Source organism: Pongo abelii, chromosome 6 (assembly GCF_028885655.2).
Source record: "Pongo abelii isolate AG06213 chromosome 6, NHGRI_mPonAbe1-v2.0_pri, whole genome shotgun sequence".
Classification (NCBI taxonomy): Eukaryota; Metazoa; Chordata; class Mammalia; order Primates; family Hominidae; genus Pongo; species Pongo abelii.
In genome coordinates, this window is record NC_071991.2 from 133,322,235 (window position 1) to 133,334,447 (window position 12,213).

Genomic DNA, 12,213 nt, shown 5'->3' on the forward strand with positions numbered 1-12,213 from the left:
ATGCTAAATATCACTAGTAACAAAATGATAGCTTATAATAACAAATTAAGTATGCTGTCAGCTTATTTTTGTAATCTAAGAATAAAATTACAATGTTTTGAAACTTTCATTAAATTCTCAACTCATGGGATTTTGATTCTCTCATGCTGGGGTACAACTTTTTCTATTTATAAGAATTCATATTTCTATAGGCGATTGAGAGGTCATTTTTAATAGCAGTATATACCATGTAAGGCATGGAGTGTAAACACACCAGCATAAATGACTGAAAGCTTATCTGTCTAAATTCTAAATTATAGCAAATATAACATCTTTAAACGATTGATAAAAGTAGTAAATATTTAGGATATTTCCCCACAATACCCCATAGTTGATTATTTAGAAATAGTATTCCTTAGGATTAGGAATACTGAACTTCTTAAAATTCGTTATTAAAATTATAAGGAATTATGTACATTATATGGAATTTTAATGAGTATTACAGAAAATATAATCTTCAATATTACATGTATTATGTTAATATTAGAAATGTGCAACATGAGGCGTGGTGGCCCACGCCTGTAATCCCAGCACTTTGGGAGGCCGAGGCAGGCAGATCACCTGAGGTCAGGAGTTTGAGACCAGCCTGGTCAACATGGCAAAACCCCGTCTCTACTAAAAATATAAAAATTAGCTGAGTGTGGTAATCCCAGCTACTTGGGAGGCTGAGGCAGGAGAATTGCCTGAACCTGTGAGCTGAGATCCCGCCATTGCACTCCAGCTTGGGGCACGGAGGGAGACTCTGTCTCAAAAAAATAAATAAAATAAAATGAAAATAAATGTGCCACATGATAGTGTATTAATGCTATAGGCAAACTACTATTATTTCTCTTACAGAATTGTCAAAACTAGATTAAGATGTCCAATTATATGTAACTGTGAAAAATACAGTAGTCTCCTTTTATCTGTAGGAGACATATTTCAAGACCTCCAATGGATGCCTTGAAACCACAGACAGTAATGAACCCTAATATATACAGCCACATGTCGCTTAACAAGGGAATTTCGTCATTGTGTGAACACCACAGAGTGTCCTTACATAAACCTAGATGGTATGGCCTACTACACACGTAGGATATATGTTATAGCCTATTGCTCCTAGGCTACAAACCTATATCCAGTATGTTACTGTACTGAATATTATAGGCAGCTGTAACACGATGGTAAGTATTTGTGTATCTAAACATAGAAAAGGTATGGTAAAAATACAGTATAAAAGATAAAAATGGTACACCTGTATACGGCACTCATCATCAATGAAGCCTGCAGGACTGGAGGTTGTTCTGAGCGAGATGAGTGGTGAGTGAAGGTGAAGGCCTAGGACATTACTATACACTACTATAGACTTTACAAACACTGTATACTTAGGCTACACTAAATTTATAAGAAAAATTTTCTTTTTTCAGCAATAAATTAACCTTAGCTCACTGTAACTTTTTTACTTTATAAACTTTTAAATGTCTTTAACATTTTGACTGTTTTGTAATAAAGCTTAGCTTAAAACACAAGTACACTGCACAGCTGTAGAAAAATATTTTCTTTATATTCTTATTCTATAAGTTTTTATCTAATTAAAAATTTTTTAAAACTTTTTTGTTGAAAACTAACACACAAACACGAGCCTAGACCTAGACCTACACAGGGTCAGGATCATCAATATCACTTTTTCCACCTCCATATCTTGTCCCATTGGAAGATTTTCAGGGGCAAGAGAATACATGGAGCTGTCAACTCGTATGATAAAAATGCCTTTTTCTAGAATACCTCCTGAAGGACATGCCTGAAGTTCTTTTACATTAACTTTTTTTTTTTAATAAGTAGAAGAAACTCTAGTCTAAAATAAGAATAAAAAGCATAGTATAGTAAATACATAAACATATAACATAGTCATTACCAAGTATTATGTATGACCAGCAGTGAGGTAGGTTTGTTTACACCAGCATCTCCATAAGCACACTGTTGACTGAAACGTCATTATATGGCACATGACCGCACTATGTTTTTTTTACTATACATACATACCTATGATAAAGTTTAATTTATAAATTAGGCACAGTAAGAAATAACAATAATAATAAAATGGAACAATTATAACGTTAATAAAAGTTAACTGTAATAAAAGTTATAGGAATGTGGTGTCTCTCTCACAAAGTATCTTAGTAACGTGCTCACCATGACCATGGGTAACTGCAGAAAAGGGGGACTACTGTAAATGAATTCTGAACTTGGGAAAGTCCATCAGCTAATACTATTTAAGAATATGATTTCATGTTTAGCCCCCTTCTAATGTGTTTGTGCAACCTTGCTATTATTCAAGTGTTTAAGATTTTAATCAGAAAGACCAGTTTAGTAATGAACAGGGAAAATCCCAGATAAGTGTCCTATAAAGTCTTGTTTGGCTACATTAAACAATCTTTTCAAAAATAAGTGCTAGCACAGTCTAATAAAAGCATCCAGAAGGATACACACTCACCTTGTAGCATTTAGGGAAGCAACATCTTACCACTGAGGGTTAGGGTTTTAAAACGCTGTGCCTTATAAATTTCAAACTATTTATGAGCTAGAGCAGGGGTTGGCAAACTATGGCCTGGATATTTGTTTTTGTATATAAAGTTTTACTGGGATGCAGCCATGCCCATCCGTTTATGTATTGTCTATGGCAATGTTACATCAGTGACCATGTAGTTTACAAAGACATGCCTTTGCAAAAGTGGTATGCCTAGGAAAAAGTTTGCCAACTTTTGAACTGAAGGACTTTTTAATACCACCTTTTAAATATCCTTTTCATTCCAAAAATTTCCTGGTTAAGATTTTTTAGGGCAAATAAAGGGGAACCTTATTTCACTGAGATAATTATAATTCTAAATGACACATGATTATACAGGCTGCCTATTATTGTTTTGATAAAAACAGGCATTGGGCTTGGCCTCTCCACAGACTGCTGTACTGGTCAGTTGCCACTTTTCTATTATGAGTGTCTGTTTCATACACTCACATCAGCTTCTTCACACTCTCATTCCTCTGCTGCTGCTACCTCTTCGAGGATGCTTCTTGAGCCTGCATTAATTATCTGCCTCCTTTCCCTTGCTGCTTCTTGCTAGTTTTACCATGTTTCTCAGGTACTCTGGATTTGGTGAAAATACCAGAAGCTTTGATCATCTCATATTATTTACCTTATTTGGTTCTAGCTTATTTTTTAAAAACTTCAGTGTTAAATATTTGTTTAGAGTTATTCACATACTAATTCACACTAACTTCTTACTTATCATTCCCCTTGCATCTCAATCTTTCCTTTTGGGTTTAATTTGCTTCTTCCTGAAGTGCATCCAACTTATCACTCCATTTGTTGCTTGGGGGTACTGGGCACCTCTGGGCGTGGCCTTGGATCAGCTCTTGCCTTTTCAACAATACTCTTGCTCTTATTTGGGAATTTCTTCTTTGGTCCTACCCTGCCTGTTTTCTGTCTTTCAAGGTTTCCTTATAATTTCTTGTTTGATGGATCCAATTCTTCTGGTCCAAAGCAGATACTGATCAACTCACTTTAAAAACATCTTCTCTGTCATTGGGGGCAAAAAGGGAATACCACAGAATGTGCTCAGACCTAAACTTTGAAATGGAAGCCTCCCATCTGTTGATCTCTACATTTTTCTCATTTACCAGCTTGCCAATTAAAAATGAGGCCACAAGTCTTTTTACCTGCAGATATGTACATGTTCCATTTCTCATTAACTGACCTGACAGTACTTCTGAAAGGCAATTTCAAGTAATAGTAAGAACACAGGCTGCTGAATCCTACATCTTGGAACAAATCTTGATTCCATTACATTGTATTTGACTTTCAAGCAGTTAGCCCACCCTAGGATAAATGGTTTCCTTATCCATAAAAGACAGATAATAACACCTAAGTATTTGGGTTTATAAAAAATTATAAATGATACAGCATATCATATAAAGTTTGACTTCAAATAGTCTAGCAATCATGTTTGTTTTTCTGATTTCTCCCCTATTAGTTGTGATCATACTGAGTTTCTAAATCCCTGTTTATTATTTTGCCTTTTTTCCTATGCTAAGGATAAATCAACTGGATAATGTATTGGAAATGTCAATGAATCTGCAAAGTTCTTAAACCAAGTCTTTTCAAGTGAATTCATAATAATCCATAAGAATTCTACTTTTGATAAAAGGCAGAACAAATTAGACTTAATATAAACACTGATTATAACTTTTAAAAGATGCACTGGAACAGCTCTATTTTAGCAACTAAGAATTTTTGAAAGAGTATAATCAATTTTCAAAAAAAATCTGCCTAACAAAACTACAGGGTATCCATTAAAGAAGCTTATGCAATAATAAAATCAAAGCAATTAATTTTGAAAAAGCAGAACTAAAATGTACTATGCTGATTTCAAAAAGAAGAAAATCTCTTTCATATAAAACAAGAGCTCTACATGGTTACAAACGGTCTGCTACCAACATAGCTATCTCCAAATGTCACTTATTTGGCTAAAAAAAGTCAAGGTTCAGACACAAAAGAACAAAATGGGCATAAGCAAAAGAAAAAACAAACTAGTTAAAAGTAAGACAACTCACAATCATTAATTTAGCAACACAGTACACACACAGAGAACCTTCTGGGATGACATCTTAGGGCCTAACGTACATGCAAATCAAGCCAACTTTTCAGGAACTCATTTAATGTTTTCAACTCTTTAACAATGGAAACTTACAACCACAAGGTCTCAATGACCTGAAGCCTCATGTTTTGGGAATAAGGAATACAGAACAATGGTTTGGGTTCTCTATAGCATAAAAATTATATCCTGTTTTGTTTTTCCCAAGAGGACAGAGAGGTCTAACACAAAGAAAAATTGTTCTGATCTACAGTTTGAGATATGGTTAGAAGGAAAGAGTGCATTTAGGGCAGCTCATTTAGTAAATGACAAGGGACCTAAGCAAAAAATGATCCCATGGAGGTTTTTATTTTCAGAGAACAAAACCCTTCGCTGGGTAAAAAAAGGTCAGGGAAAAAGAGGGAAAGAAGGGTAAGGAGGGAGTCCTCCATTTCTTTTGAGAGCTAGCAGATAGGCTGAAGCCATGGAAATAAAGCCAATGCTAAGGAAGAGACCTGAGACAGACCAAAAATAAAAATAAAAAAATCAGATCATGGACATGTGTCTTAAATCCAGGGTCAAGCTGTGCTTCAACTGTACAGTTATATAAATTAATAAGATCTCTTTACTGTTTAAGCCTGTCTGAGCTGGGTTCAGTTACTTGCAAGACAGAGTCCTAACTAATACAATATTGAAATTATATAAATCTTTCATAAATAGCAAATCTGTTTTTGATACAGTAAGCAAAAATATTTCCCAGGGATGAAATTATCTAGCAGTATTCAAAGGTACTTTGTAATCCTTTCACGGATCTTGGGGAAGGATGAACAGTAAAGAGAAAGACAGTGACTGGAAATCTTTGTGAGCACACCCTATCACAGATGCTGGATCCACTAGCGTCAAAGAGTAATATTTCCATTTATTTTGGCTTTTGGACAAATGCATCATTCTTATCAGTAAGGTATAAAAATTGCTCTTGATATATAACCCAAACCCAAACAACAACAAACATATTTAAAGAAATCCAGTAATTGTGGTTAACATGAAGCTATGGGTAGAAAAAACCCTAGCTCTATTTAGAGGACCCAAATTAACTGCTTTTAGAACCATATCTTTACATAGTTGTCAATAAAGTGTTAAGAGATAAATGTGCTATCTTCTTTCCCAATTTTCTTCGTATCTTACTGAAGCTGACACTACAAAGCATTAAAATCCTCTTCAGCCTTAGTTATAATAAAAGCTACTACTTATTGAGTGCTTACTATGTATTAGGCACTGTGGCAAAATGCTTTATATACATCTACTTATTTCTGTTTTTCTCTTGCTTCTTTTAGCAGGGCTTAAGATCCCAAATGAAATATTATAAACAACACTTTCCAGAGTATGGTCATAAAATGACAAGGCTGGGATTAAATACTAGTGATAATACTGTAACTGGTAATATTTTCTGAAGATTTCTTGCTTTCCAACATCTGTAGGATCCATCTAATACAGCTAGAACGGCTGCAACTAAATGGTTAATTTCTGAGTCTGGATTTTGAACTCCATCTAAGGGCTTATAATAGCAAAGACAAAAAAGGTAGGAAAACTCCAAATTTACCACTATCTCAAGCATATCAAGAAACCAGATAACTTGGAGAGTCCTTACTTACAGCAAACTACCTCTAACCATTTTGCTCAGTATGTATTCCAGAAAATGAAACATATACATTTCAAACCAGTGCTACTCAAACATGGTGTATGAACCTGGTGCCAGTCCACAAAGTGTTACTAATCCAAAATGACATTCTTCTATATCATCAAGTACAATGGTTATTTCAAGCTGGTTTGTGTGTGTGTGTGTGTAAAATATTTTCTTGACAAAGAAGACTGCTGATTTATATTCACCCAAGCTCCTTACCTACCACAAACTGGTAACAGTTTATGGGCCAGCTATTTTGAGTAACACTACACCTCAATTTTGTATATTGCTTCCAGTTTTCTGTCCCTGCTGCCACACAAAATTCAAACAAATTAACAAATACTTGGCTTAAACACAGTAATAGAAAAAGCAATACTATTAGCAATTGACCTCACCTTTGACAGAAGCAATTTCACACAGGAAACATGACCCTCATAGACAGCAGACAGAAGAGGAGTAATATGATGTTTATCTGGAGCCTATGAAATAATAAACAGAGATAACCTTATCTGTTTTTCATTTCTTCCTACTTTCTAGTTTTAACTAGAAAACTCTTTCGAGATTTACCTACTTGCCTTTCTACAAAATAAATAAATAAATCAATCCACAGAGTCAAGTGTCTAGTTTCTTAGAGCTACCACAGACCCAAGTCCACGAGCAATGTCTTTCCTTAGGAGTCAGAGTAGTAGAGCATAGGGAGCAGGGCTTTGACCTCAGCTCAAATCTTGGCTCTGCCACTTACTGTGGTACTATTATTTAGCCTCTCCAAGCCTTGATTCCCCACAACTGTAGAAATGCCAATGTGGTCCAGTAAGGGAAGACAGGGGTAAAACACAGCCAAAGAGGAGGTAAAAGGGCCGGGTAGCATGGCATCCCTTGAAATACAGAAGCTACAAAAGGCTAAAGTTGGGAGATGACTGCGCTTATCTGACCACTTGCCCATTGACCTTTGTCCAATAATCCAGTTTAGATTTAGCCTATGACTGCAGAGTCCTGTGCTGTATTACATCATAGCCATTTGTTACCCACAGATAGTGCTAACTCCCCAAGCTTTAGAACTTGAAAAGCAACAGCCACAGGGGAAACATCCTAACCTTCAATTTTTGTCAGCTTAAAAAAGTCAGCTTTTTTGGCTTATTTTTAAAAATCCCACCACTGTATTTCTAAGTTATAGGCAATTTGGCATAATTTCAGACTGTATTCTTATTTAGAATGAAGTTTCTACAAATAGCTATTTTATAATCTATAGAAAACAATTACCCATAGCATATTAACAGAAAATTTTTTCAAGAATGATCACGTCCTCTACGTACATTAATATCTGCTCCTTTCAGCAGCAGAAATTCCAGGATTTCAAGCTGCCCACAATCTGCTGCATAATGAAGAGGCTTCCTTCCACCTTCTAGTGTCCGGTTGACATCTTCTCCCTTGTAAGAAAACCAAATGAAAACAATATTTATATGAATGGAAGACTGAAGAAGTGAAATGAAGCACCTGATATTTTTACTTTCTTAAAGCTGTTAAGAGTTTCATGAAACAATTAACATTTCTTGCAAAATAAAATAACCAAAAACTTGAAATGAAATTCTGCACAAGAGTTAACATATAGTATGATGGAAATTCAAGCCACAATTAGTTAAGCTGAAAACAATATACAATAATGATAAATATAACGAAATACATTACTGTCCTCCATTTCTAAGGAGTTCAATCAGCATGTCAATATGTGACCACAAAAGACTAGTGAGTTCAAGCACTGAGATTTTACACAGTTCATATTACATGTATTTTAATTCTTCAAAGAAAGTATTCCCACTTTGATGTAGGCAACCATCAATATCACAATGTAATTTCAGTATTAGGTATTAAGAATTTATTTCATTTAACATTCAGTAGAGCCCAATTGTGTGGCAGGCACTGTGCTAGACAGTAGGAAGACAGTGGTCAGCAAAATCAGACATGACTCCCAACTGTATGAAGCTTACCATCTGGGGTTGAGGGGCAGATATTAATAATCACATAATTAAACATATAATTTCAAAATACAAGTGCTACAAAAAAAGGAACTCAGGGCTTTCAGAAGAACATGACAATCCTGGTGATGAATGGAGGTATAGTGCCAAAAAAATGAACTTAAGTCTAAAAAAGTCATTTTCATTCACTGAAGATTAAGAGAGACTAAAAATGATGACTACCTTCTCTATGGACCAGCTGCAATACATCTGGCACTGTGATACACCCATTGTTTCTAATCTTCAAACTACCCCAAGAAGAGAAAACCTCCATCTAATATATGAAAACTCTAAAGCTGAAAGAGGTTAAATAACTTTTTACTGTGGTTCAGTTAGTAACAGAGTAGAGATTTAAACCCATTCTCTTTCTGTACCAACATGCTGTTTCTAATTCAGTATTTGCCCCTTCCCTCTTAGGAGAGGTCAGATTTTACTGATGAGCAAAACATCCTATATTCTCTCAGTCGGGTGTGGTGGCTCACACCTGTAATCCCAGCACTTTGGGAGGCCAAGACTGGTACATCACTTGAGCCTAGGAGTTCAAGACCAGCCTGGGAAACATGGCAAAACCCCATCTCTACTAAAAATATAAAATTAGCCAGGCGCGATGGCATGCTCCTGTGGTCCAGCTACTTGGGAGGTGAGGTGGGGGGATCACCTGAGCCCAGGAAGTTGAGGCTGCAGTGAGCCATGACCCTGCCACTACACTCCAGCCTGGGTGATAGGAGTGAGACCCTGGCTCAGACAAACAAAGTTTATTTTCTCAACAATTGTATTATTCACTTAGCATAGTCTGGTCAACTCGTCAAGCCATACCCTGAATCAAGATGTTCAGAGCCCTATCATTTTATAGCCACTATAAACCATTCTTTCAAACACACATACTTCAAACTCCTCCAAACTCCCCTTCCCCTTTGTCACTTATGCCTGCTCCCTCCTTCCTTCCCATTAATTTAAATACTATAGGTCCTACAAGCCTCAATCAAATTTAAGATTTACTTTGTCTACGAAATTTTCCATGATAATGGTAAGCTCTCTTTCTCATAAAACTCACAGGAATCAGTTAGTATTTAAATATATGGTACCCTTACAACTTGGTGTATGCCTTCTTTCCCAACAGAATGCAAATTCCTTGAGAGTAGAAATTATATGTTTTCCTCTTTATATTTTCCTACAGTATGATGTGGGAGTTAAGAACAGGAGCTCCACCACCATTAGACCTTGGGCAAGTTACTTACTTTCTATGTGCAGAGATGACAGTACCTACAGCTCATGGAGTTGTGGGGGTTAAACTACATGATCCATGTAAGGCACTTAAATATCACACTAGCTAATATTAATAGAAATACGGTTAGCATAAGTATTATCTATGTATATAATAGGTATACTCAATTATGAATTTACTTATTTTTAAGCATTCTGAGAGAAGGGTGATATCAACGGTCTACCATAGCAACCAATGGTGTCAGTGAAGCATTAAAGGAACTAAATTATAGAGTGTTTCCAAATTCCAGCCCACATGTGTATTTCAAATATATATATTTTTGGAGGATCAAGAGTTTCATCAGAAAGCATTTTCCTACTCTGAAATATTAGATGATAAAACAATCTTTCTAAGTTAAGACTACTTCAATAATTCAAAGCAATAATTTCTAATGGATTGTTTACTTAAGTTAATATGTGATACATGCATTACAACAGGGCCTCCTGTAAATCAGAAGGATATAGAAGGAATGTATAATGTATATATGTAACATAATGTAAATATATAGTGTCTATATAATGTCTATATAAGGATGTATAATGTGCCTAAAATTACTGGAGACCAGGTTAGCACTCCAACTCTACCACTTAGTTGTGGGACCAGAGACCAGGTACTTTCTAAATTTTAGTTTCCTTATCTGTAAAATGGGAATAGAAATGCCTACACTTCACAGGGTTTCAGTGTGTCACTGGAAGAGATAACCCATGCAAAGTGTTTAGCATAGTGTCTGACACATTGTTTAATAAATGTTTAATGAAGGCTATTATATTTAATAAGGGTTCACTATTATTTTTGTGGATTCCTGGTACTGGCTTATACTAGACAAAAGATTATTCAAAATAGGATGAAGGCAGGTTTCTGCATAATGGTTGAAATATGAATAATTGAAGACATTTATTGTAACATGCTTTATATTCAAAATCAAATTTAAATAGTAAGGGTGAACTGGCATACCACCTTAGTCTTTATTCACAACTACAAAAATGTCGTTGAGACAAAGAATGCTTAACAATTCAGATAAAATTAGTTTTCCTCCCATTATTAACATGTCCTTTCTATTAATATTAGCTAGACAGGATTAACCAGACGAGTCTTTAGAGTGAGACAAAGCAAATAAATAAGTGCAATAAATCATCAATAAGATCTTTGTCAAAGATACTTCCGTAAACCAAAAATGTTACATCCTTCAGGGCTGGGCACGGTGGCTCACGCCTGTAATCCCAGCACTTTGGGAGGCTGAGGCGGGAGGATCACGAGGTCAGGAGATCGAGACCGTCCTTGCTAACACGGTGAAACCCCGTCTCAACCAAAAAACACAAAAAATTAGCCGGGCGTGGTGGCGGGCACCTATAGTCCCAGCTACTTGGGAGGCTGAGGCAGGAGAATGGCATGAACCCCGGAGGCAGAGCTTGCAGTGAGCCGAGATTGTGCCACTGCACTCCAGCCTGGGTGACAGAGCGAGACTCCATCTCAAAAAATAAAAAATGTTATACCCTCCCTTGCACTCTTAATACGAGTGCAAAATGCCTATGAAATGGAGTTGTGAGTTTAAACTTTCTCCTTTATTCCTTCAGACATTTACATTACAATTCTTATTTTAGCAGACAAAAAGATGATGAGACTGAAAAGGCTTTGTGTGACTGACAGAAAAAAATCCTTGTCAGCAGGGCCTTAGCAAAGCAGTACTTATAGAGAAATTTATAGCACTAAATGCCTATACTGGAAAAATAGAAAGATTTCAAATGAATAATCTTTGTATTTCCATCATAAGAAACTGAAAAAAAATTAAATCCAAAATAAGCATGAAAAAGAATAAAGATCAGGGTAAAAATCAAAGAAACAGAAAACAGAAAAATGAGAGGAATCAAAAGCTGATTCTTCAAGATCAATACAACTGATTAGCCTCTAGCAAACGTCATCAGGAAAAGAGCGAAGATACAAAGTGCCAATATCGGACAACAGATTACCTCCCCACAAAGAAACCTTCAGACTCCAGATGGCACCACTGTAAATTCTACCAGACATTTAAGGGAAGAAATAATACCAATTCTACCCACTCTTCCCGAAAATGGAAGAGATGGGATGTTATCTCAACTCATTTTATGAGTTCAGCATTACTGTGATTCTAAAACAAGACAAAGATGTTATAAGAAAATACTGTATGCCAATATTCCTCATGAAAAGTGATGGAAAAATTTTACACAAAATTTTAGCAAACGTAATCCAACACTACGTAAAAAGGATAATATACCATGACCCAGTGGGGTTTATCCCAGGAATAACGTTGATTTAATATTCGAAAAGTCAGTGAATATAATTTACCATTTTAATAAACAGAGAAAGCCACATGATTGATCATCTCAATGGATTATAAAAAAAAAAACACCCAATATTCATTTGTCATCAGAATTTAGCAAACTAGGATAAGAAGGAAACTTCCTTGGCCTACAAAAAACCTACATTTAAGATCATACTTAATTGTTGAAAGACTGAATGCTTTCCTCCTAAGATCAGGAACAAGACAAGGATGTCTGTTCTTACCACTTCAATGTTGCACTAGCGGTTCTAATCAGTACAACCAGGCATGAAAAGAAATAAAAGGCATCC

The 12,213-nt window shown here is 35.7% G+C and overlaps 1 protein-coding gene across 1 annotated transcript in view; it reads right to left on the reverse strand.

Moving 5' to 3' along the window:
* MTPN (myotrophin) overlaps window positions 1-12,213 on the reverse strand; it is a 50,749-nt gene that overhangs the window by 17,072 nt on the left and 21,464 nt on the right. Inside the window, exons 2-3 of the mRNA XM_009243259.4 lie at window positions 7,644-7,757; window positions 6,726-6,809 (exon numbers count right to left, since the gene is read on the reverse strand). Of these exons, the coding sequence (XP_009241534.1) occupies window positions 6,726-6,809; window positions 7,644-7,757 (198 nt within the window). The remainder of the gene's footprint in view (window positions 1-6,725; window positions 6,810-7,643; window positions 7,758-12,213) is intronic.